The sequence below is a fragment of the Gopherus evgoodei genome, chromosome 14 (assembly GCF_007399415.2).
Source record: "Gopherus evgoodei ecotype Sinaloan lineage chromosome 14, rGopEvg1_v1.p, whole genome shotgun sequence".
NCBI lineage: Eukaryota > Metazoa > Chordata > Testudines > Testudinidae > Gopherus > Gopherus evgoodei.
Window position 1 is genome coordinate 11,633,164 of NC_044335.1, and position 27,825 is coordinate 11,660,988.

The following is a 27,825-nucleotide window of genomic DNA, read 5'->3' on the forward strand; positions in this document are numbered from 1 at the left end:
GCCTGGGGCGGCAAGCCGCGGGGGGCACTCTGCCGGTCGCTGCTAGGGCGGCAGGCAGGCTGCCTTCAGCGGCACGCCTGCGGAGGGTCCACTGGTCCGGCAGCTTCGGCGGACCTCCCACAGGCTGCTGCCGAATACATGGGACTGGGGACCTCCCGCAGGCAAACCGCCAAAGGCAGCCTGCCTGCCATACTGGGGGGCAGCAAAATGCCTAGAGCCGCCCCGGCGGACGGCGGCAACGTCAATAGGCATTGCCGTTGAAATGCCGCCAACAAGCAGCGTCGTCCAGAGGCATCACCGCCAAAATCGGCAGCATTTCGGTGGAAACACCTCTGGATGATGCAGTTTGTTGATGGCATTTCGGCGGACACTGTGTTGGGGACCCCTGGACTAGGTGACCTCCCGAGGTTCCTTCCAACCCTGATATTCTATGAAATGTTACAAGCTGCCCCTAGGCCAAGCAACAGGCAGCAGCTCAGGATTTCGACTCCACTGCGCTGGGATGGGTTTGGAAAGCAAGAGAAACGTGTGAGCCACAGCTGGCTGGGGAGTGCTTGAGCTTTTGCACTCTTTGATCACAGGGTTAAAGAGGGGCCTTTCTCTGGAGAGAGAGGATCACAGGTCAAGAAGGGGAAACTGTGGATGGTTTGACCATAAAAGAAATCATCTGCAAACACTTAGAAGGTGGTAAGGTGATAGGGAATAGCCAGCATGGATTTGTAAAGAACAAATCGTGTCAAACTAATCTGATAGCGTTCTTTGATAGGATAACGAGCCTTGTGAATAAGGGAGAAGCAGTGGATGTGATATACCTAGACTTTAGTAAGGCATTTGATACGGTCTTGCATGATATTCTTATAGATAAACTAGGAAAGTACAATTTAGATGGGGCTACTATAAGGTGGGTGCCTAACTGGCTGGATAACCGTACTCAGAGAGTAGTTGTTAATGGCTCCCAATCCTGCTGGAAAGGTATAACAAGTGGGGTTCCGCAGGGGTCTGTTTTGGGACCAGTTCTGTTCAATATCTTCATCAATGATTTAGATGTTGGCATAGAAAGTACGCTTATTAAGTTTGCGGACGATACCAAACTGGGAGGGATTGCAACTGCTTTGGAGGACAGGGTCAAAATTCAAAATGATCTGGACAAATTGGAGAAATGGTCTGAGGTAAACAGGATGAAATTCAATAAAGACAAATGCAAAGTGCTCCACTTAGGAAGGAACAATCAGTTTCACACATACAGAATGGGAAGAGACTGTCTAGGAAGGAGTATGGCAGAAAGAGATCTAGGGGTCATAGTAGACCACAAGCTTAATATGAGTCAACAGTGTGATACTGTTGCAAAAAAAGCAAACGTGATTCTGGGATGCATTAACAGGTGTGTTGTAAACAAGACACGAGAAGTCATTCTTCCGCTTTACTCTGCGCTAGTCAGGCCTCAGCTGGAGTATTGTGTCCAGTTCTGGGCACCGCATTTCAAGAAAGATGTGGAGAAATTGGAGAGGGTCCAGAGAAGAGCAACAAGAATGATTAAAGGTCTTGAGAACATGACCTATGAAGGAAGGCTGAAGGAATTGAGTTTGTTTAGTTTGGAAAAGAGAAGACTGAGAGGGGACATGATAGCAGTTTTCAGGTATCTAAAAGTGTGTCATCAGGAGGAAGGAGAAAACTTGTTCACCTTAGCCTCCAATGATAGAACAAGAAGCAATGGGCTTAAACTGCAGCAAGGGAGATTTAGGTTGGACATTAGGAAAAAGTTTCTAACTGTCAGGGTAGTTAAACACTGGAATAGATTGCCTAGGGAAGTTGTGGAATCTCCATCTCTGGAGATATTTAAGAGTAGGTTAGATAAATGTCTATTAGGGATGGTCTAGACAATATTTGGTCCTGCCATGAGGGCAGGGGACTGGACTCGATGACCTCTCGAGGTCCCTTCCAGTCCTAGAGTCTATGAATCTATGACAGCCTGTGATCACAACCAGTGATCAGTTGGCACATTTGGGCTAAGGGCAGCTGGTGGCTCCAAGAACACCCAGCCCAGAGGGTAGCTTGGTGGGAGGGCAGGTCTGTGAGTGGATAGGATGCTGCCCAGGAACTGGGGGGCTTTGCTAGTAGGACCTAGGCCAGTTTAGTAAGTGAAGATAGAGTGATGAGGGAAGAAGAAAAAAATATCTATAATGTACCTTCAAGGAAGAGGGGAATCATTTAGAGAGGAAGCAGGGTAACAAGATGGAAGCTAATATAAAGGAACATTTGTGCTAAATAAACATTAAAACATTTCAGAGTAAAACCAGATTGTGGACTAGTTTCCTAAAGGAAGTGGGAAAGTTTCTCTGCTTGGGATATTTAAAAACAGGCTTGATAAAGCAATAGGAAACATGGCCTAGCAGAGGATTGCTTACATCCAGGGGCTTCAGCTTTTCTATAGGAGAGGCTCTCCTTCCTTTTGAGCTGGGACATCCTTCCAACACTATCTGGTCCTGGATGTGGCTCCAGGCTGAGAAATCCTGAGCTAGATGATCTAACATGTTTGTGCATTTAATATAACTTTCAATAAATATACTAAGATTTTTTTAATGGTTTACTTATACATTACAAACAGTTCACAGAGTGAAACGGACGAAAATATACTGTACATGGTTGTTCAAAACATGAGATCCCTTGTGTTACACTCCACAGATTAAGGTAATAATTCATATTTTGGGGAAATGAATGGAAGTTATTAGCATTGATTCCAGCTACCATCCACCTACAATTAAAAATATGCACCCTTTATAAAAGGAAGAGCTCAAGTTACACATTCTTGATAAGTTTTTTGATATCTTCTAACTGATGGAAACTGTAAACAGACTAACAGTGTTAATTTCATAGGCGACTAATTATTAAATCTAAATGGAAAGCTGAATTTTCTTCTTTGCATTCACAAAACCATAACTAAGTATTAGACCTAAATTATGTTTATAAAGGAGCATGCCAAAAACCAGAGGAAATGGCCAAACTGTGCTCTAAGTTACAGCATGCGGATTTACTAACAAGGAACAATGTTTTCCAAACTCCACTTTTAGTAGTAAACTAAAATATGTTTAAACCAAACATACTGGGGTATATTTTCATCTCTGCATGTTTGGTCAGCCGGAGATAGACACGATAATCTACAAATGGGTGGAGGGTCTATATATCAATCAAAGAGGGAGTGGATTTATTTATGGTGGCAAAGCAGAATGTAAGTGCAAGTAAAGAGAAGACATTTAAAAAGGAAAAATTTAGGCTGAATACCAGGAAAAACTTCCTTATGGTCGGGTCTTATTAGGCCATGTGACAGCTTCCCAAAAGGAAGTGGTGAAAGCCTCACTGTCTGAATCATTTAAAACTAGCCTAGATACAGAAAGTATATTGTGGAGAACAATCCTGCATTGCTAGGGAATGGACAGGATGACCTAATACACAGGTTCCATCTTTAGCGATATTACTGAGCCAGAGAACATACTCCACTTGGGATTCAATTCTATTCCAATATACATGGACAAACTACGGTGGGGGATAGGAGAAATAGGAATAAACAACTGTATTTTGGATTTAAACATCAAAACAATTTACAATTGGAAAAGTACATTAGGTCATCTGATCCAAATCCCACAATGTTAACATGCTCAGTAGGTTAAGATTTGGAATGGGTAAAAAGAACGGATACTTAAGGCTCGATCCTATCTTCATAGAAATCAATGGCAAAACTCACTTTGACTTTAATGGTGCAGGATCAGGGTCTTAATCAAGGCACTGGACTTGGTGAGAGTCTAATCTCTTTCTGAAGCCTTGTCTATGCTGTGAAAATTTCCTCAATCCTCATTGGTTGCTAACAGCAGTGCATTTGCACTGGTGTTAAAAATGGTGAGAGCCCAAGCACAGACAACTACATTCCATGGCCATAGCAATTTTTAACCTTGTGCCAGTTCAACAGTGCTTATGGAATCAAGCAACTGCTAAAGACTTGTATGATTACTTACAATTCAACACACAGAAAACTGTACTGGGTTCCTTATTTTAAGTGTGTTCATTTTATAAATCCAAGTTTTGATCAATTTTATCTGGGGACAGGCACTACTTGGAGATCTAAATTAAGAAAACATTTTGATGAATGTGAAAAACATTCTTGGAGTTCAGGAAAATTACTATGCAAAATAAGAAAAGTTATGTCCCCATGTTTACCCATCTGTCTGGAAAGAGGGGTGCTGAGCAGAAAAAAGCCCTGACAATCCCTTAAGCAAGCACTGCTACTTGTCCCAGTCGGTAAGACAATGTTGTCTTACTATGAAACCATTAGGCATAAACAAGAGATCTCAAGTTTGCAAACTCCTTTGGAATGTACATATTTTACATTTAGTCTAGCTCAAAAACTAGGCTGTTAAACCCAAATTATGTTGTCAAATCATTTGCTTTTTCTTCCTCTTCCCCAAAAAACAAATGTAATTTCTTCTAATTATAAGTGGATAAATTACAATATACAAAATCCCAGAAGCTTTCCTCAACCACTTCATAAAGCTCTATTTTGACAAACAGAGTGTAACTTTTCATTTTGATGCCTCATGCACTAAACAAGATACACTCTAAGGATCAATTTGCATTAATACCTCTTTGCAGATTACACAGAATTTGAGGGTTTTCTTGGTAGATAAAAGTCTTTTAAAGTTTTCTTTAGCAAAATCAAAATTCTAACTGTTTGTCACCTCTTGTTTCTTAATGTACCGTGCATGGCTGTACTGAAAGCCTGGTTTGTAAAGGTTAAGCAAAACAGATGAAAATTAAAGTTTCATAACAAAGTGCATGCAGCAAGTATCCAACATTTCAGTATGTTATATCCCACGTTAAAAAGCTCCAGAGAACACTAAATCATTAGTCATCATTCACTGCTAATTAGGCCCCGAGGCCTACAAGTGGTGTTAATGCTTACATTGTGCGTTTTAAGGAGAATCATTACACATTTTCAGTTTTTAGAGAGGGGTCAAAGTGGCACCTAATATCCTATTGATATTAGCTTACAAGACGTTGTAGTTTTCAAACATTTAATGAAGTTTGATTCTAGTAAGTTTGAGTTACACTTACACATAGATTTGGTCATTTTTGTAAGCTTGTTTCTATTTTAGTGGAGAATTTTAATATAAGTCAATAGGCTGGCCAAGGAGACCTGTAGGCCAGGGATGTATTCAGGACAGGTAAGGAGAGCCACGCATTCTTGGAGAACACATTCTTGCAATTTTTATTCTGCTGGCTCTTGCAGGTGTCTACTTTCTCAACTCAATAGCTTTCCACATCAAGGACTGAATCCTAACACGTTCTCCTACTCTGGCCTTTGTGCCCACAGCAGATTCTGAACACATCCTGGGGCTCCATTATGGACAGGGAGGTGTCTCGAGACCAGGAAGAGGGCCACATCCCAAGAGCCATCAAATACATTGCACTGGCTTTCTCCGCAGCATGCAAGGGAGGTCAGAAGGAGGTCAAAGGCATGGCCAATAGGTTGATGAGATTATGCTGATCCAATGGCCCAAATCCTCAGTGTAGGTGTAGCAGCTGCTTATACCGCTCACGGACTGTTGTGGCTGTACAGATGCTCCACAGCCTAGGTCAGAAGGGTAATACCATCCATTTTTAACCCCAGGGAGATCAAAGCCAGATTACTCCAGCCTTGCATAAACGACAATGCTTTGGCCCTGAATAAGTAAGTATCTAGGACGAATTATAATGGAATGCAGACACTTGGAATGATATAGGAAATAAAATTCTATCAAAGATCCTCTCTCTCAGATAAACACAGTATCACTATACATCAGCTTCAATAATTTCTAGCTCATCATGAATTATGCTAGACAGTGCATCTGAGCTTAAATTTGTCATTCGCACTGTTTATAAAATGTACACATCTATTTAAAATGTTCACATTTGCTAAATATTTTCTATCATTTTAGCATGGTTAGGCCATCCCTTCCATTTCAGCAATACTTATAGATGAATGCTGTTCCTTTCCTAATTTTGGCTATGTAAAGCGTTCATGCTACATGAGATTTAGCATTAGTTAAAAAGAGCACTAATTTTCCAGGATCTTCTATGTCATTACTGCTTCCATTAAATTTGACAGACTACAAACAGAATATTAGTTTTGTTTAAGAACATCAATGTAAATGCTTAATTGTTTTATTTTAGTATAAATATGTAAGAAAAATGAGTAACAATTAACCAATTAGTTTGAAAGTGTTGTTTTATTGTGTCTTTAATCAACTAAGATAAAACAACAAAAGCACTGGTCAAGACAGAAATAAATAACATTTTAGAGTGAAAGTTGCAAATACAGTTAATTAAATTAATGCAATGTTTACTGCTTCGCACCGTAGGGTGCAGACAGCAGTAACACACTTAGGAGACAGTAGTTTTAGTCACAATCATCAAAAAGATCTATGCCAACACTGGGGAGCTACACACCAGCTACAAAACTAAAGAATTTTATTCTACCTTTTACAAATTGTGTTTGTGTGAATTTAGTGCTGTGAAAAATCTACATTGGTAGTTTCTGGAGAGCAAATTCCTCTTTACCCAGAAAACAAATAGTGGGAGTAGAAGCAGTGCATCGATTCCCACACTGTCCCAAATTTCAAGGCCAGAGGATAGTCCAGTCTCATTGGCCTATCAGTTAAGATATGCAAAGTGTGCCAATTAGTGCCAGTTTGTGAAACTTATTCCACATAGGCCATGAATTATCAATCAAGAGGAAGTAAGTCAAGGCTGTTACCAACTGGAACAGATTTCAACCAGTAAACTAATGGCTCCACATATTCCATCACCAATCCAAAAAGCCATCCAGCCGCCCAACAAATTTATTTTGCCCTATTCCCCACATCAAATAAGCATTTTCCAAGTATGAACTCAGACCTGTGGGTCATTGTGCTGCATGCAGGCAAACTACTTGCTCAGAATTCTATCATATTTCATAAAATACTTTGTATTAGGTAGGGTTCTGCCTGCACAAAGTCAGTTACACACTTAAATGAGCCTCCTCCCCATTAGTCTCCTATCATCTGCCCGATTCATAAAGGACAACAAATGTTTCTTCCAACCAAGGGAGGCTATTAATAAAAAGTGAAAATTAATCCAATTCCAAGAAAGTTCCCTGGCACACTCATCTTACAAAAGGCAGTAACTTAAGCAAACGCTAGGGATTTCTCTCTTTAGTCTGCAATATCTTCAATAGAGAAAACACCAATTATCGTGACTAATCATTATGAAGGACCCCCATGTGTCTCCTTTACCTTGCAGCTACTAATTGCAATTCTTCAGTGGTGGGGGGAAGGGGCGAGGATGGAGGTTGGTGGGAGAGGGGAGGAGAGAACATCCACTTCATTAGTGGACCTCTTTCCATCAGAGTCAATCTGTCTGGTTTTGAAGTATTCCAGCGAGTAAACAGATACCCTAAACACCCTAATGACTGAAGGTCTTGTCAGACAAAGGAAAATCAATAGCTAGATAGTTAGAAATACCTTTTAAGGGGCCATATCTTAATATTATGTCTAAGTATGCCAAGGATGCCATGTATACCATCATTACTAGGAAAGTAGGTGTTGGTGGATGGCATACATGGCCCATTACAGGAAGAAAGCTGGCAAGAGTCTGCACTGATATGGACAGAGGATCCCAATTCCCCATGTACAATTTTAGAATCATTATATTGTGTACCTGAGCTTCAGTGGCTTTGGACACAACACCACTGCAAGCGTATGCAGACCACTGTACAAATCAGAACCAAAGTGCAATTAGTACAAGCTATAGCCTCTTAGAGAAACCAACTATTCAATACAGAAAAGCCTTGTTAAAAATATTAAGGCAATGCCCCTATAATTGTGCAACACTTTGGACCATGTTAAACCATTAATATCCCACTGCTCAAGATTTCTCTTCTCTCTCTCCTCTCCCCTAACCTACAGCAAATTGTATTGCTGCAGAAGCGCTGCAAGCCAGACATTTTGTACCAAGATCTGATGCATGCCCATACTAGTACATCATTTTAGTCATGGTCAACACTGCATTTAAAACTTGTTCCCTTATAAAGACTGCAATATATATTGTACCCATATTGAAATACTTATTTAGGATGAGTGTATGGATAGATGTACTGTAAATATTTGGGACTACTTGTACGTGAAGACAGTCTACCATCCATTGTTGTGGGACACCTGATGGAGGGGAAAAGATGAAGGATACAGGGGGCTAAAAGGAGAATTTTCTTTCTATTGCAGGTTTAGCGCAAACCATTAAAATGACTGTAATGTAGCTGGCTGTATTTAATATATAACCAAGAAATTTGCAATAGATAATATAATGCATGATCTTTTTGATGAGGAAAAGTTATCCCTATGATTACTTAGGATTAGGAAGCTATTTTAATTAAACTAAATGTGTTAAATTATACCAGTGATTAAAGTCTTGTTATTTACACTTCTAAGTACTACCTTGATAATTACTAATGATGCAAAATCTAAATTAAAATCACAGGGGTTGAATTATGCTCTGTTTTAAGAGGTTTCTTTTTTAATGGTCACTCCAAACATAATTTTTTAAAAGTTTGGAGAAAAGTAGGTGAAATTAAACAGTTAGAATTTTGTGCATCTTTTAAGGCATTTACCCTCCAAATCATAGTCCCATAAAAACCTTATAGTTTACAAAATTGCAACATAAGACTACAAAGAACGGCACACTTTTTTGCACACAGTGAAATACTAATTATCATATTTTCTTGTAAACATCTACTCTTATTTTCCATTTTTTTTTAAATACTGCACAATATTCCAAATATGTTTGGATAAAGAACTGGATGACCAATTTGGTAGCATTATCAAGTGTCCTGACATTTTCTGTACAAGTTTTACAAACACCTCTGGTATTACCGAAGGATGTATTATGAAAAGAGTTCTACTGAAACATTGCACAGAATTTGTACCACTAGGGCTTATACATTCAAAGGCAACTTTCAGGAGTGCAGGTCCACCCATTCAGATTAGGAAAAATAATTACATACACACAAAAATAAGAAAATCATAGAATCATTACCTAGTGTGACTTTACACCAACAAGAACAATAATAAGTACAATTACTATTACAAATAAAATTAAAATGACAAGCATCTTCCGATTCTTCTTCTGATATTGCTCAGCCTATAGAAACAAACGAAAGGTAGTTAGTATGTTGATTTCATCACTGTGCAAAAGCAGATCCTGGCATGATCCATGTTTAGTATCTAGACACCTACTAGACACGCACACTGTTTTTACGATTATAACTTGACATTTCACATTATACTGCAAAGCAGCCATTTTGGGTATGTCTATGCTGCAATTAAACAGCCGTGTCTGGCCTGTGTCGGCTGAGTTGGGCGTGGGCTGTGGGGTCGTGTAACTGTGGTGCAAATGTTTGGGCTTGGGCTGGAGCCAGGACTTCGGGAACCTTCCTGTTCACGGGCTGCAGCCTGAGCCTAAATGTCTACACAATTTCACAGCCCCACAGACTGAGCCCTACAAACCCAACTTAGCTGACATGGGCCAGCCAGGGGTGCTTATTGCAATGTAGACATGGCCTTATAACTCAATAACTCATGTCAGCATTGTACAGACTTCTTTGACTTGGTATAGATGTACTGAAGACAAGTATATGCTGAAACTCCATTTATTCACATTAGATTATTTCAGATAAGAGGAAAACTTCATGTCACAGAATTTGATCTCTTGTCAATTAAACAAAGTTTGGCTGTGCTTATCTTTAGTTCCTGGAAAAGTTGTATATCCCATAGGGTGCTGTGTAAAATATTACTTTAACTAAAATAGAGGTGGCACATCTGAAAGTGTAAATGATAACTAAAATCATAATTTTAGATTGTTTAGGTGCGGAAATTACCTAAATTGTGGACACAAATCAGGCAATTGTACATACAAAGGTCTCTAAGTAATAGAGCTGGTCAAAAATTCTTCAAACTTTTTTTTGTTATTATTTAAAAAAAAGTGGTTTTTGAAGGAAATGAAAATTCTTTCTGAAAAAACTTCACTTCCTTTAAAATGTGTTTTTTGATATAACAAATCAAAATGAAAATTTTGTATTAGTTTCTGAAATTGGAATTGAAAATTTTTGTTTTGATTTTCAGTTTTCTACCCCTTTCTCCCCACTCTCTCTCTCTCAAATGATTGTTGTTTTGATTTCTTAAATCAAAACAGATAAACACCATGACAATTTTTGAAAAAAATGAAAAACAATGTTAGAAATTTTTTCATGAGAAATGCTTAACAGGGCTGGTGAAGAAATGTTAACTAGCCACTTTGATATGCAATTATCTGATGTGCAGTAAATGTAATTGCACACCTAATTAGCCTGTAAATCTGGCCCTTAAAGTATCCCAAAACAATGGATTGTGTAATTTTCATTTTGTTATGAGGGAGGAATATTTTAATAATATTAATGTCATCACATTTCCAAAGTGAATTAATGCAAATCAGTTGCTAAACAGAGTTTGAAATAGCTGTGCACATTGAAGCAGAAAAGAAAACTGACAACATATGCCTTAAAGAAAAAAGAGATACCAATCGTAGCAGGCACTCTGTTTTACAGTATCATGATAATTTGCATATATATTTCCTGTGACTGATTAGATTTCTACAAAGTGCTTAGCTACAGCCCCCATCTACTGAAAACAGTCAGTATAAAATGCATATGGCACGAAGGATCCAAGGTCTAATCAGTATACCAGAAGGGACCTGGGGCAGGGTCACAAACATGAGTATATCTTTCCAGTTCTGATCATTTATTTATTTCTAGCCCATTTTGTGTAAATTGCTGGTCATTACTTTAATAATTATTGCTAGGGGATCAATGCCCTGTTTTCAGTGGTCACCAATTCATCTTTATACACAAGCAGAAAAAAGAAACTAGATAGCAATGCATTATGTTCTTCTCCAACGGCACTTTTCTGATGACAATATATCAGAAATCTGCAATGATATGAGATGATTGAGTTTGCAGTAAATAGACTTCCAAGTTTCCAAAATATAACAGGCCACTGAGATTCTGAGGCTGAGCATAAGCCTCTCATTCCATGTTGTTGCCAGCCATGGACGGATTCAATTGAACAGAACAAAATCTTACATTTTTAAAAAAAGAGGGGAAAAAAGCCTTTTTGTATCATTTTGCTGGAGTCCAAGCTTTTCAGCTCAAAGCTAAGATTTCCAGAGCAGAAGCATAAGGTTGGACTAAAATCCTAGCTGATGCAGTACAAAAAAGGAAAATACCCACTGTTAGCTCCACAAAAAGCAATGCCTGCATATTAAACCCAGGCCTCAAGGGACAACATTTGCAAACTTGGGCACCTAAAGTGAGGGATTTAAGTCCACGATGAGGGACCAATATAACTAGCCTGATCTTCCGTGTAAGCTGCATGAGGCTCAGCAATTCGAAGTCAGGCCACCTGTATTTACGTGCTCAACTATGAATTGAGTGCCTAATGCCAGGAATCATGTTTGAAAATGGTTGCATCTGAAGAAGTGAGGTTTTTTTACCCATGAAAACTTACACCCAAATAAATCTGTTAGTCCTTAAGGTGCCACTGGACTCCTTGTTATCTTTGAAAATGTTACCCAGTAAAGTTCCTGGTAGAATCAGATCATAGATTTCACTTGCTGTTGCATCCACAATTGCCACAAAGCAATTGTACGTGACAGAAGAGGCACCAGTTATTTATTTTTTTTTAATTTGGCCATGGTGTTTGATGGATCTTCTTAAAAATATTAAAGAGTATCATGTAACAAAGTATATAGCATCTTAAACATCCGCTCTGTTTACCTTATGTAATTGTTTCAATCCCTCTTCAGTTTTTATACACGACTGCTCAACATTGTAGTCAATTCTGTCCAGAACTGTACCCTGAATAACAAACAATAGTTATAATGAGCATGAACCTGAACCTAAATAAATACTACAATTGTAACAATTGGTTACAATTAATAAGAGGGTGATAAATAGGGTTCACAGAAGATAACTGATGAGCTATGCAGGCTAAGCACGTCTTCAAAAAAAAAGAACTGGTCAAAAAAATAAAATGTCTTTAAAGGAGTTCCTAGCTTGGTTGCCTAAATAATGGGACTGTTACACACCTCAAATTGTGCATGCTTTAACAGTGATCATTTCAGTTTTTAAATTATAAGTGCAGATCCAGTTACTTGTAATGACCAAGAGTTTCTTGCGACTTTAACACTTTTTCATGATCCCAGGAAACAACGTTGTACTCTTGGTTAGTTTTCTCAACCCCCAAATTCCTTGCACCATGGAAATGAACAGAAACAACGGGCATCCAAATCCTTTGGGTATGGGTATATCTACACAGCAACTGGGTGGGTGCTTCCCAGCCCTGATACACAGACACACGCTAGAAAAGGTTGCCAGAATTTTTTTTTAACATGGGCAAACATATTTTTCCGTAGCCTTCAAACCATTTTGGTGGCGGGGGGAAAGAAGGAAGGGGCAAATATGCAAACTAGCGTGAGGCAGACATCAAGCATGGAATATTACAGCCCAAATGGTTGAAATTTGGCCAAGTTGTAAGAAATTGAAAAGAGGGTTTAACAGTGTCAGGCAACCTTAACAACAGGCAGTGCTACCAGTTCTGTCTGTAGTGCTGATACCATGGGTCCACACACCTGTTCCACTATCATTGCTCCAAGGTCCCTAAATATTTCATTGAGATCAGAGATTGATTGTACAATCTGGCGGATTTCTCGTTCCCGCTCTTCCACCATTAATGTGTTTTGTTCCACCAATACTAACTGGTCATCCGTAAAACCCTGTAGAAATAGAAGATTTAAATGATAAGCTAACAGTAACAACATGGAACACTGGTAGTAATAAATATAAAGCATTGTCATCCTAATGCCAGGGCTTCTTTGGAACTCCCATAGCAGCCACAGACATCATTAAGAAAAAAATCTTAGTGTGCAACTGTGCATTAAATATGTAACAGATTTAGGGCTGCCACAAAAATAATGTGGATTGCCATCTGTATTTCTGGTAGAGACGATTTAAATCCAGCTATGCATAATTTAAAAAGAAGAAACCTGCACGCCCAAAATAGGCTAGCAGTTAAAATGTCAGCAGGGCATAAAAATCTGTCTGAAAGCAAGTTTGTCTGCATGTATCAAACCAAGGAAATGGCACAACATACATGTCAATGGTAGTAGGTATGGCCTAGCTACTCAATGCTCAGTGTACAGAACATCTCATAAGGTCAACTGCTGTTAAAGTGTGTATACTACAGCAATGACTGTGTTTGCGGAATCCTTTTGTATTACAGACATTACTATTTTTATCTCCCAAGGCCATTCACTACAACGCACTGTGCTCATTTTCAGGCTCTCTTGTTTAGAGGTCAAGTGGAACACTACTTTTATTATGCTCCTTGAAATACAGTCCACCACCTTTTCCACAAGTTTGCTGCTTAACCCTTTAGCCTTGGAGGTTGTGGTGTTTTGCAGTGACAACAAACAGAGGCATACTGAGAAACACTGACATAGTAGGGGTACGCAGTTCCCTGAAACACTGCTGTGGGCACTTGTAAGGGACGCATCTGGCATGCGTGGTAATACTGGAGATGTGTCTTGTGTAATATACCAAGTAGGTGAGGTAGAGGTGAAGCATTAAATTGGACCCATTCTTCGTATCTATGCTCCATAAGGTCTGTGCAGAAAATTTCAACTTCTTTCTCAAGAGGAAATAGAGTCACAGGGATCACTCCTAATGATTGTACATTGTCATTAATAATGTTAGGAAGTTGGGATTAGCTTTGATTTTTGCAGTGTAGGAGATATGAGATGAGAAATCAAACTCTCATTCGCCTTATAGAGACCAGGAGCTCTGCAGAGGCAGCATTTTCGCCCCTCACTGCATCTTCCCAGGGCACATGCAGAGGTTCTGAAGAGAATTGTCATCAGCTGGCAGGATGGTAGCTTCAATTGGATGGTGGCAATCTTTGCTCTTCCTTTTCCCCAAAAATGTATGGCATGGTACGTATTACTGAACACATCTTAGTGACGGACATATCAGAGCAGAAAAATACTTTTTTAAAATCCAAGTCTTTAAACCCCCCCACTCATTTACAATAGTGCTATTAGGAAAACACTAAGGCAACTGGCAAGATGGAACAATAATTAGGAGTGATCCCTGTGACTCTATTTCCTCTTGAGAAAGAAGTTGAAGTTTTCTGCACAGACCTTATGGAGCATAGATACGAAGAATGGGTCCAATTTAATGCTTCACCTCTACCTCACCTACTTGGTATATTACACAAGACACATCTCCAGCATTACCACGCATGCCAGATGCGTCCCTTACAAGTGCCCACAGCAGTGTTTCAGGGAACTGCATACCCTTACTATGTCAGTGTTTCTCAGTATGCCTCTGTGTAATGCATACGTCAGACACAATCTGGTTTTTGATTCATTCTCATATCTCAAATTTAAGACTATAGTAAAAACCAAACAAAAAAACCCTATTCTCCAATAAAACTTCACTTAATACCTACCAACTTACCCTGTCATAAAGAGTACTGTCCTCTCCATCATCCATAAGCGGGACTGACGTATCAAAGAAATGCTTGGATCTTTCTTCTCGATTCTTCATGCCTGTAAATAGAAAAAAGCAGTGGCTGAGTATAATATTTAGATACACAAAGCAGAAAGTCACTCAGATCCACTATTATCATTTTGAAATACAACATTCTGAATGTTAATGTACTTTAGGTGAAATAAGATTTTTCCAGAAGCTTCAGGAGGACACAAAAGATGTGGACAGGGAAACTTATTTATACAGAGCAACATCATGCCATTAGCCAGATTTTCCTAAGTGACAAGCACTGAATTTTAATCAGCATATAGAGATTGCTATTTACACAGCATGACCAACTTTGACTACACAAGATTCTGGTTAGATCAACAACTCTTAATCATTATGTTCCATGAACTTCAAGTAATTTAGCATGCTCTAACATTCACCATATGAAATTTAAAGCAATTTAAAGATTTGTTTGTTTTTTTTGTTGCCCCATCTTTAAAAAAACGTTTTATTTCTTTATGCAGAAAAGCACATTATTAGGATTGAGCAAAGCTAGAGGTGATGAGTAAATACAGACACTAAGGTGATGTGGGCTGCAAAGTACCTAGGTAGATACATGCACTATGTCTCTCACAGGGAAGAAGTTTTCAGTATGTCACCCTGGAAGTTATTTTCTAACAAAGAAATCCTCTCAGTTGCATGTCTCCTCCTAGTCATGATCTCAAACCTTACCTGTGGCAACTATAGTGCTGTGCTACAGGGTAAAGAGATATTAGGTCAATATTAAGTGGACAAGATAAAAATAAGTTGGTGCATTTGCCCAGTTACAGAATTTTGGACACTGCACATTATATATGTGGCATATTGCACATAGCATTTTGCATCTGTGTTTTCTCTCCTCTGTGGCTGTTGGACATTAACTTTTACTAGCAATCAATCTCCACTTGTTGCCTGCAGCTAAAACTGTACATAAGACTTCACTCCTATATACACCTCATATTTGTACTTGTATCAAAACCACACTAAGTATATTAACTTATTTTATAAATAAGAACAAAAGAGGCACAGGTTTGAGCACAAGACTTAGAGCCAGGAATTCCTGAATTCTACTAATAGCTCTTCGTGATCTTGGACAAGTCACTTAACCTCTCTGTGCTTCTGTTTCCCCAACCCAGAAAATGGGGATACCATCTTCACAGCACAAATGGAAGGGGGCGATGGTATTTGTTCAATACTTTCCAGACAGAAGGTACTTAATACTATATGTCTCTGCAGATGCTTACGTTTGAGATAGTCAGACTGTGCATGCCTAAAGTTGGTGGATAGGTCCTGAAGGGACTGTGCTAAGGAAGACACTATGTTTCTGAGAACACGTTCTTCTTGTTCTGTACAATTACGTGACCTGCTCTGCAAGGCCTGGACTGCTCTCTGGCATCTGTGAAATAGCTGAAAAAATAATTCCCATTAGTCAAAGAATAGTAAGGCATTTTAATTATCACATGGCTCAAATGCTGAACGAATGACTGTAATACTTGAACATAAGGATTTTTAAAGAAAAGTAAAGAACACTGATATCCAGGCTGTCATTTAAATGGATATAAAAACACAGCACTCAGATGAAGACTAAAATCTAAACAATTTTGCAGATAAATGTAAATGAAAGTTTTCTGTAAGATAGATTTTGTAACTGATTAAAGGATTTGTGATTAAGCAAGGTATGATATTTACTTTGTGAATAAAAAAGGCATTCAAAGTAATTACTTCTGCTCAGAATGGAAGTTGCATATTAGTAATACTATTTTATATTTTATAACTCCTTTACAAACATGAGTTACTTAAACCCTTTGCTGTAGGATTGTGAGGCTCAACATCTATATTACAGATGGGTAAACTGAAGCACAGAGCAAGTAAGTGACTTGTCATCATAGAGTCAGTCATAGAGTATAAGGCCAGAATAGACCACCAGATCATCCAGCCTGACCTCCGGTATATCACAGGCCACCACCACCCAGGATTTCAGTGACATAGTGGAAAAACTAGGCACAGAACCTCAAAATTCTGGGTCAATCACCTGTTCTAATCACAAGACTGCACTAATTATCAAATGTGAAATTTATTTCAAATAAGTCAGTGCCACAGCAGGATAGAGCAAAGTAAAACTGTGGCTTCAGAACTGAACATAATTAACATCTCAGAAAATATTTTATCTGCACCTGTGTGATCTCTTGGGTAGTAATTTCTATTGCATGTTCTTCTTCGCTGCTATCATCCAAAGTAGGTCTGTTTAAATATTTGTCGTGAAGACTGGCTAATTCTTTCATCTTCTGTTTAATCCTGCCGATATCATCCTGAATCTAAAAGAAATGGAGAAAGGACGGTAATGCTACAAAGGAAAAGGTTCTGACAAATATCAGATAGACTTAATTTATGTGAAGAAATAATTAACAGAAACGTGTACTGTAGAAAAATAGGCCAAATATTTTAAGCCAAAATGTACAAAGTTGGCCTCTGAGTGTTTGGTCTGTGACCCTGTTGCTCTTTTGACATTTTAATTTAGCATAAACCCTCCACCATTACCCACTGGATGGGACTATGGTGCTTTCAAAGATGTAACTTCACTGGACTGGACCATAATACAGTCAAAGAATCATTCAAATTATATAAAAAACTAATAGTAAAATCAAAAATGTAAATTTAGAAGGGAATATGAAAAATCTAGATGGTACCTTCACCCATATCACATGATGTTACAATACAAACCAAGCATAATGGTTTAAATTCAAGGGCATAATTTCAAATTGGCTTCTACCAATACAACTGTAAGGTCATAAGCCAGATGTCTGCAAGCAGCGTCTTGTGCTTGTAAAGGCTGAATACCCATTTCTGTGCACACATGAAGTTTTTTGTATAGAGAAAAGGACGATTGTAAATGTTGTGAGTTCATTTTTAGAGGCCTTTTTGAAATCTGTACTAGTAGGTTCACTTTTTGTGACATGTTTCTTGCATTATGCATGTAAAACAGCATTAGAATTCACAAAAAAACTTTACTTCAACTAAGTCCTTTGTAAATTACTATTACAATGAGCCTTATTGCATTAGTGTTGTCACAGCTTGTCATAAACAGATAGCTAAGGGTTAATGTCTCTCACCTGAAAAAAAAAGTAACCTGAAGCACCTGACCAGAGGACCAATCAGGAAACCGGATTTTTTCAACTCTGGGTGGAGGAAAGTTTGTGTGTGAGTCTTTTGTTCTGGGTTGTCTGCCTGAGTCCCTCTCAGCTATGAGGAGGATTTTTCTTTTTCCTTTCTAATCTTCTGTTTCCAAGTTGTAAGTACAAAGTTGGTTTTTTGTTTTGTATTTACATGTCTATAGTTGCTGGAGTGCTTTGATTTGTATTCTTTTTTAATAAGGCTGTTTATTCAATATTCTTTTAAGCAATCGACCCTGTATTTGTCACCTTAATACAGAAAGACCATTTGTATGTATTTTTCTTTCTTTTTATATAAAGCTTTCTTTTTAAGACCTGTTGGAGTTTTTCTTTAGTGGGGAACTTCAGGGAATTGGGTCTGCAGCTCACCAGGGAATTGGTGGGAGGAAGAAATCAGGGGGAGGTCTGTGTGTGTTAGATTTACTAGTCTGACTTTGCATTCCCTCTGGGTGAAGAGGAAAGTGCTTTTGTTTCCAGGACTGGAATTACAGAGGGTGGATTCCCTCTGCTTAGATTCATGGAGGTTGCTTCTGTGTATCTCTCCAGGAGCACCTGGAGGGGGGAAGGGAAAAGATTTATTTCCCTTGGTTGTGAGACTCAAGGGTTTGGGTCTTGGGGTCCCCAGGGAAGGGTTTCAGGGGGACCAGAGTGCCCCAAAACACTCTAATTTTTTGGGTGGTGGCAGCAGTACCAGGTCCAAGCTGGTAACTAAGCTAAAAACTAGCATGAAAAGCTAAGGTCCAAATCTGGGACCAGGTTATATGACACAGCTATTTTCCCAACAAAATCCTTGCACGAAAAACTACACCCAACAATAACATGTAAGTACTTACTTCTCCAACTCCATCAACCCATTTGGGAGGTAGCCGCTTTGTTACACAAACTGCTGCTTCGGGATCTAAACTGATCCCCGATACTAGTGCCATGCGATCATCAGCAAGCTACAAAGGGGAAAAGCAACAAGTTTAAAGACAGAAAACGATGTCAATTCAGATTACAGACATCCAATTCAGGTATTCGTAATCACAGTAACTGCAACCTCCCTTAAAAAAAGTCAGCTTAACAGACTGCACTCCATGTACAGTTTACTCATTTGTGATGGATGCTCCTCATTTCCTGGCTTGTTCTTCACACATTAATTAGCAATGTCCTTGTGTCCTGCCAGGACTCGGGAGATAGAATCCACTCTGCAACTAGTGGGAAGCCAAGCATTTTCCTCTCTGCTTCAGGACTCAGGAAGCCCTTGAGCTGGAGTAAGGGAAGTAGCCTCACTCTATGTGAGACCTTGTTGCCACTGGATCCTCATATTGGCCACATTTCTCTACAGATCAGGGCTAGCCAAAATTTTCAAATTTCATTTCAATGACTTAATTAAAAAAAATATATATATATATATATATTGTTCTGTAGTTTCAAACAATAGTATGATATTTCCAAATAACCAAAGATAATGTTTATTAGCTCCCTGTGAAGCTAAGAAAAGAAAGTTTTCTATATTCTGTCTCCAGTGAGTTCTTTCACATAAATACTGAATTTGATTAATTCGGAATCTCAGATACTAGGGGGACACGGGCTAGATAAGTATCTGCTAGACCAATATATTTAATAAATGATCATGTGTAAGGTCTTTTAGAATTGATATGAAGAAAAATTGGAGAATCCAAATCATGATGCCCAGAATCACCTTATTTGGGGTAGGAGAATTTTAATAAAACCTGAAGGGCTATATTTTTAGGGGGCATGTTTACAATAACAAAGCTAATATACATGATCTAAACCTGTGCAATAATAAGCCAGTGTAAATACATGTTACCCCAGCCTCCCTTCCGCATGTTGCACTCACTTGTTGCATCTTGTCTACTTGGGCCCCAACCCTGCAGAGATCTGCAACAGCAAACACCTGAATCTGTGCGGGGCCCCACTGACATCAACAAGGGTCTGTCTGCATGGAGATCACTGCAACGTCAGGGGCTTAGACTGTATGTATACTTGTATTTCTACAGTGCCTAGCACAACTGGGCCTTGGTCCTAATTAAGGCCTCTGGGTGTAACCATAAAATAAGTAAGTAATAACGAGTAGCAACCCTGGCAAGGAAAAAAATAAGCACACAGGTGAAGCTGCCAACAGAAATGCTTTTAGAAGGAAACAACCTCAAAACCATTTTGTATGTACCGGTAATTACAGAGACTCCCATAGTGAAAGCAAGCCTTTAAAAAGTGGCCCGCTAACATCACAGTATGTTCTCTGGAACAGCACAAATACAAAGACAAAAAACATCCTGTGTATATCACAATTCACAGGAGTCACATAATTTGAATGATAGAAAATGTTTTAATGGGTGTCATGATATAGAGTTTAATGCTATTTGAAGCTGAAGTACATTGATTTATTTATAGCTGTGCTGTAAGTTTTAAAATGAGGGTGCAGTACATTATGAGAAGAGAGAGATAGTATACTTGAAAACAGAGTGTGGATTTCTATTAAAACATAGCATGGCTGCAACCAGATTTGAAAAGTTGAAAGGTTTTAAGGGAAAGAGAGAACTAATCACAAAAATTATCTGCAGAGTTGCAAATGCTTACAGTAAGTGTGCAGGTGCCTTATTTTCCAAATCTCACTGGTAGGTGTAGGTCAAAAAAATTTCACTTCACCCTCAAGAGGCATCTAATAAAGCCTTCAAATAAAACAAAGAAGCTAAAAAGAGCACAACATGCTCAGTCTGGCAAAGACTAAAGGCCCAGTTCTGATGTCAGATATGCCGATGCATTATATGCTGCTATAGGATTTGACATAATTAATGATGAAATACACGTGTTTATCCTCAATTAGAACTGTGTCCTTAAGGTGTGGAGTGGGTGGAAGGAAGATATCCATTTATTTCCTTACCTTAGCAATCTCTTAGTGCCCTCCCTGCCACTCCTTTTTACCCCCCAAAGCTAACAACAGAAGAATCTCAAACTGATTGAGACACACAGAACAAGGTAGTTTACCTGGATCTGTTCTTTTTGCTGAGTTAGCTGCTGTAACCTTCAGTATTTTTTATTTTTTTTATATGTGATTGAAATAACTTGTAATTAAAAAGGGAAATGAACACAGTATGTAGTTACAACAGTAAGGCTCATTACAGCTCTGTACAAACAAGAAAACTCTGAGGTAAGACCAATAGTACTATAAACAACAACATAAACCACTTAATACTTCTATAGCACTTTGGAAAACTTTACCAAACCCTCACCAATCCCTTGAAGTACTATCCTAATATAACTGATGGGGAAACAGAGGCACTGAGAGGTTAAATGACTTGTCCACAGAAAATTTACGGCAGAGCTACAAATGAGACCTAGGTCTCTTGACTCCCAGTCCTGTGATCTAGCTACTAGACTGTACTTTCTAACTTAATTCACTCAGCCTCCTCTCATTCCTACTGAAGTACTGCTGCAATGCTCTGTCCAGCTACAAACAGAAACACTCTGCTTCTTTATAGGACATTGAACGAATAATAGAATGGATTTATTTTATAATTAAATAAAGCAGCATGAATGGTATCTGATGATGTACCGGTACTTTACATTAAGAAAAAGCTACTGAAGTATGTTTTCTTCAGTTCATTTTGTTTGGGTTGCATTCTGAAGTAGGTTGCTGTGCCTATACAGATGGATTAGATGTGACTGCAAAGGCAAGATTTTTCAAAATGTCATGTAAACCAAAGATGTCATATTAGAGAAATCCCATTAATACTATTTTGTGTAAGCAGATGGCAAGATGTATATTTTGTGGCTGTGCAGACAATCAAAAGCTGTGCAAAGTAATTGTTTCTAGTGTATAATGCTTGTCTAATTTAAAAGCTTAAGCTCTGAAGATCTATTGATAATAAGGATACTCCCCCAAAGGCCCTGTTGCTGCAAACATTACCTGGCACACTCCTTAGTCCACTGAAACCGAAGGGACTACTCTCAGAAATAAGCCCTATGCCTGCTATAGTTTACAAAAGCAGGAATAACATTGAATGGTTTCACTGTATAAAGTTTTTATATGTAATGTGCACACAGTAAATCTGGACAGTTTTATGTAAGAATATAGTAATACTGTAATGTGACTACCCATCAAAATGTCTCATGAAAGCTCTCCTTCACACTAATGAAAAAGCTGCCTCATCCTTGTATTGTGAAAAAACCATCAGTGATCTTACACTGTTAAATCTCAAAAATTAACAGTAAAAAGAAATGAGTGTTCTAACTAATCATCATCTATATTGGATGCACCATGGTGGAACAAAACATAAAAAAAAATACCTCATCCAGCTCCTGATATGATTTGTTGATTCCATCAGTCCCATCCATTTAGGGACAGCGAAAGGTAAGAGAGAGAGACACACACACATAGGACAGAGATAGGGTACAGTCAGTTGAGAAAATACTGAAGCTTTATTTTTTTTAAATTGACAGTTTACCAAAGAAAACCAAAGAGGCCCTTAAAACAGTAATGGCTAATAAAACACAGCATTCTCAATGTATCTACATAAGCATTTAGCCTGGTGCACAAAAGCACATTTTTCTTTAAAAGTTATTTCAGTTAAACTGGTAAACAGGAACACAATTTTTGTTTAAAAAAAATCAAGAAACAGTCAAGAAATTGATTTAAACACAATATATGATTTCAAATACCAACTATCAGATAGAAAAATTGCTGTGTAAAACATATTAATATGAGCTCTAAAAGTTGAATGTAGCAAGGATCATGTGTCCATAATATTCAAAATCCAGTATACATTTTGACACATTCAATTCAAGAAAGAGATTGGAAGACCTGCATGCATTTTGGTTTGATATTTTTACTAGGCAAAGCTTGAAAAATTGACTCAATACACACATTTACCGATAAGCATCCCACTCACCTTAAAAGGACATAGTGATAGGCAAAAAAAGCCACACCAAACACCAAAAGATGTAAGAGCTAGTTTAGTATACTTTAGTTATCAAATAATGTTATTGTCCTTATAGCTGAAAAGCATATAAAAGACTAACAACTACAATATATTTGCTACTTTACCAGTGTAACCACTGCGTTATCTTTGTACTGCATAGTGTATGAAAAGGGGGCCAGAAGAATCATTGAAAAATAAATAAAGCAAAATTTACTTTTAAAGCAAGGACAAAATACTTCAGAGCTAAAAAGGTGTCTCATGCTACACTTAAATACCTCTTATTTACATACTCAGCTTTAGAAATAAAAAGTAATTTAAGAATGCTAAGTATTTAAACTTTGCCTGAGTATTTAAAATTTCAGTTGCATTGATTCAATGACTGTCAGTATCAGAATGCTGAACTATTCTAATGCAGAATAAAAAAAAGTTAACTTTTTTACAGCAATTTCTAGTACTCATGAAGGGTGGTAGATCAACAATCCTGGAACCTGTTTATCCCAAAACAAGGTAAGACAAGGTAGTGACAAGGCTTTGTCAACCTGCCAGTGTGCTTCAACCCTGCTCTGGAGGCATCATGTTAGGGAGGAAAAGGCAATTTGCACAGATGTTATACTGGTAGGTGTAGTGATAGGCACCCCAGATGGATAGATGACAGATAACTTGGTCTATACAGTTTTTTACTTTCTTGCTGAGACAAATGTGGATTTAACTAAGTAACAATTATGGAACAGAAACCTGTTCACTAGGAACTAGGTCCAATTATTAATTCATATCATACAGAGCAACAAGGAGACATGAAGCTTTTCAATCTCTGCCAGTACTGGTTGCATTTACACCAGCACTTGACAAAATAGCTTTTTATTCCATCAATGCTAGTAAAGACTTTGAAAATGTAAAGCTGTAAACAAGTGCTAAGTATTACTAACCCATTAACCTTTCAATGGAAACTGAATTTGATTGGTCAGTTGCTTCTATGCCTGTTTTCATGATCAGTAACATTTCTAGGTAAATATTAAAAGTTTAGAATGTCTAAAAAAAATCCTGGTGATTTAACAAGCTCTAATTACAATCTGGACAAATAAAATTTTAGAAAAGCCAAACAGAGTGCCAAAATAAAGTACACTTAAAATATATTATTAGGTGTGACCTTTACTGTTCTATAAATGTAATTTCATAAGGAGCTTGTACAAAGATAGGTGGAATAAAGCTAACCATGAAAAAAGATTAGTCAATGGCAGCTCCCAAGTTGAAATGGAATTTATAGCAGTAAGTACCATTTCTCCTTACAGAAAATGCACTAGTGAAAAGAAACAGAGAAAGAAAGGAGGACCCATATGTTTACTGGAGACTTTTCTAAACAAATTAGAAGATTGACTTAAAAGTGGAAATTGACAGAGACAATTCTATACTAACGTAGTTTCAGTTGCCAGCCAGCAATCTACTTGGCTGGGCTGTCAAATGGGGTGCTTCGTTATTTACTGAAATACAATTTTTAAAACTCAATTCAAATTGGACCTATTTATATGCATTTACAAAAGCCTCTCTCTCTCTCTAATTATTTCATAAGTGATTTCAAAATAACACTGGAATCTGAAGTTTTCCATCACAGTCTGACCAGACCAAAATTTACAAACATTCACAGGTATAGAGTTTGTCCTCTTGCACTTGAGGATTATGCTTGGTGGTATCTGCACTATGTATTATAACCACTTTGCAACAGAATACAAACAATAAAAACTGTCAGAGAAGAAAGAGGAAACAAACAATAAGATATTAAGGAGAAAAATGGAAAGGCGTCTCCTTTCATATTTAAAACATCCAAATTGGAACTACAGCATCTATCTATATATAAACTTGCTGTATGTTTAAATTATCAACGGAGAGAACACACTCCAAGCCCCAATCCTGCAAACTGATGTACAAGGATGGACTTCTGTGCCTGCAGAGTCCAATTAGCTTCTACATTTGCTACTGTACTATGAAGTATTTTCAACGAGATGAAATAATATTTAGCTGAAAAAATGTACAGAGTTTTGTATGCTGGATTTTTGCATACTTAGCTGTATACATTGCAGTGGAATGTGACTTTATTAAAACAAGCATTTAAATTTCAGAATGGAACAATAGCAAAGCTAATTCCTACCAGGGACAGAAAAATTGAATGACTGATACATAACTAAACATGTCAAATCACTTATGGCCCTGATCTCTCCTGCAGATGTGCTAATGAGCAAGTCTGTGCCTGCATTGCAGCCCTCTCTAATTGTATCTTCTTGCAGGAATGGTAGTTATAACATAGACTTGGGTCCAATTCTGAAATCCTTCCTTAAGGTTTCAACAGGGGCTTTGACTGTGAGAGTCAGTATTGGTCCCTGTATGCATATGTACATGTTCTTTAAAACAAGGAAGAACCAAACTATGAACTAAAAGTGTACCTGGATTCAGACTGACATAAAGATATAAAAAACTGAGTGGCCGCAAATGTTTTTAAAACTAGAAATTTTTTATTTCATTATTGTTTTTGCTTAAATTGTTTCCTTGCTTTTTTCATCACTCTATGTACAACTGGAAAATAGATGGTTGCACATATATCTATATATATAAAATAATATATGGAGACGTGCCTATCTCATAGAACTTGAAAGGTCATTGAGTCCGGTCCCCCGGCCTTCCCCTAGCAGGACCAAGTAGTGATTTTGCCCCAGATCCCTAAATGGCCCCCTCAAGGATTGAACTCACAACACAACACTGGGTTTAGCAAGCCAGTGCTCAAACCACTGAGCTATCCCTCCCCACTAAGATAATAGAGCTAATTGCTTTGGAAGTTCAAAGTCCTAATAAAATTAGATTGCTTCCAGGTGACAAAACCCCTAAAGAACATGGTGTAATTTTTTGGGAGTAGGTTAAAAGAGAGGCAAACAAGCACTGGCTGTGTGGACAATTATAAACCATCCTACTTCCTTTTTTCCTACACTTTCACTAACTGTCATTATGTGATGGTATTTTCAGAATTTGGAGATTGAATCATGGTAAATTTGGAATGCATCTATTGATTAAACAACTTCTACAACAAGAAACAACAAAAAGATCGGTCAGTTCTAGGATGCCATGTTACATGAACTTCAAAAGGCATTCATGTATTGCATTTTAACAAATTTATGACACCATGATATATAGGCCTCTTTTCTCCGTAAATAAAATATCAGATACACATTGAAGAGAGCACAGTCATTCATTTTACTCCAGAAAAGGTTAAAAAAAAAAGAAAGAGAGATACCAGCAACTTGTCTTAAAATAAGAAAAGGTTAAAACAATGGTGGTGAACTGCATAATAAGTTTTAAGAGTGCCCACAACAAAGTGAGAAGAAGAGATCAGAATGAAAAGATAGCTCTGTTCCTTTCACCTGGGAAGGGAAGTGGGGTTGGGAGAAAAAGGAGAGAGAACAACTTAATGTCTAGTAATAATCTGAATATATTTAAACAACAATGAAGTGTATTATTTATGGAGCAAACAGACAAGATCAGTATGAACTGACACTATTCTATTCATTTTACATGGGGAGAGGACAGTGGGAGGGAGAGATAGTGTTAGAAGTGTGGGACAGATGGAAGGTGGGAGATGGGGAGAAAGAAGTGTAAGGGGGAAGGAAATTGTGAGAGGAAAGGAGATGGGGAGGAGGGAAACTATAGGGTGAGGAGAAGAAAGGGTAGCAGGGGAGTTGGGGGAAAGGTGAGGCAAAGGGTGTACTGGGGGAGAGGAGATGGGGTGAAGAGAGAAGGAAGGAGGAGACAAGAACACTTGCTGTCTGACTGTCCTACGCAGATGGCATTAGAGCAGCAAGTGTGGGATACAGTAGCATGAAGGGAGGAGACTCACCGCAGCAGCCATGCTACGTGAATTCAGAGGGCTGGAGGAGCTGTAACTACTCACTTGCTCGGCCAGCAGTTGCCGGTTTTGGATCGCGTTGTTCCGCAACAACAAGAACGCGTCTGTTAAACGCCGGGTGGCCATGGCTCTACTTCTAGGGCCCCCCCTGGACTACCCGCAGAGCTGTCACGGGACCCCTCCGCACCCACAGGGGTCCCAACCCCGAGCCTTCAAGGGCCCCCTGCACTCTGCACTCCCAGGACTCCCAACCCCGAGCCTTCAAGGGCCCCTCTGCACTCCCAGGGGTCCCAACCCCGAGCCTTCAAGGGCCCCCTGCACTCCCAGGGGTCCCAACCCCGAGCCTTCAAGGGCCCCCTGCACTCCTAGGGGTCCCAACCCCGAGCCTTCAAGGGCCCCCTGCACTCTGCACTCCCAGGAGTCCCAGCCCCGAGCCTTCAAGGGTCTCCCCTGCACTCCCAGGGGTCCCAACCCCGAGCCTTCAAAGGTCTCCCCTGCACTCCCAGGAGTCCCAGCCCCGAGCCTTCAAGGGCCCCGCTGCACTCCCAGGGGTCCCCGGATTCCTCGACTCCCCCTCGGCCTGCACGGGACACCCCGAGCCCCTCAATGGCTTATCTATCTAAGGACTCCCAGGTCAGGCTTGTGCCCTGAGCATCCCCCACCGCCAGGGAGCCCCTGAGCTTCCTCCGCTGTCCCAAGGCGCCCCCCCTCCCCACCAGGGGCCTGGCTCGCCTAGGCCTGCGGCTCCCGCTCTAGCTCAGGCCAGACACCCCGGGGCGGATACAGCGCGAGTCCCCGGCGGCTCCTTCCCGCCGCTCACAGGGACCAAGGAGCGGGAACGAGCCCGGACTCCCTGCGGCAGCCCCCGGCTTCATCCAGCCTTCCTCCCCGGATCTGACAGCGGCCCGGCTCACTTCCGCGTTGTGCATCACTAGCGCCCCTTCCCCCGGCCCGCGCGCCGCGGCACCAACGTTCCGGCGCCGGGGCGGCCTGGGCACCCGCCCACAATGAGCGGGGTGGGGGAAGAAGCCTGTTGTACCTGTCAGCCTGAGACTGAAATCTTGAGGGATTCGTCAGGGCTGCCCCACTGTCCCCAGCATCACTGGGCAGCGCCATGGGGGTTGCCCCCAGTGCCAAGCCTGTGGGTGCTGCAAGTGTCCTGGGGCCTTTGCTAGG

The 27,825-nt window shown here is 39.4% G+C and overlaps 1 protein-coding gene across 5 annotated transcripts; it reads right to left on the reverse strand.

Annotated features, from left to right (window-relative positions):
* Positions 1–6,238: 6,238 nt before the first annotated feature.
* Positions 6,239–27,138, reverse strand: STX16 (syntaxin 16). 5 transcript variants are annotated; one of them, XM_030532948.1, is made up of 10 exons: positions 27,055–27,138; positions 26,641–26,920; positions 22,132–22,143; positions 18,672–18,779; positions 16,843–16,983; positions 15,913–16,075; positions 14,609–14,700; positions 12,724–12,867; positions 11,870–11,950; positions 6,239–9,201 (listed from the first exon to the last, which is right to left on the reverse strand). In XM_030532948.1, the coding sequence occupies exons 2-10, from the start codon at positions 26,773–26,775 to the stop codon at positions 9,097–9,099; spliced, it is 981 nt and encodes a 326-aa protein (XP_030388808.1). In that variant the 5' UTR covers positions 26,776–26,920; positions 27,055–27,138; the 3' UTR covers positions 6,239–9,096. The 5 variants fall into 5 exon arrangements, with proteins under 5 accessions (XP_030388808.1, XP_030388810.1, XP_030388807.1 ...); XM_030532950.1 differs by having other exon boundaries at positions 26,695–27,138; XM_030532947.1 differs by having other exon boundaries at positions 26,641–27,138.
* Positions 27,139–27,825: the final 687 nt, after the last annotated feature.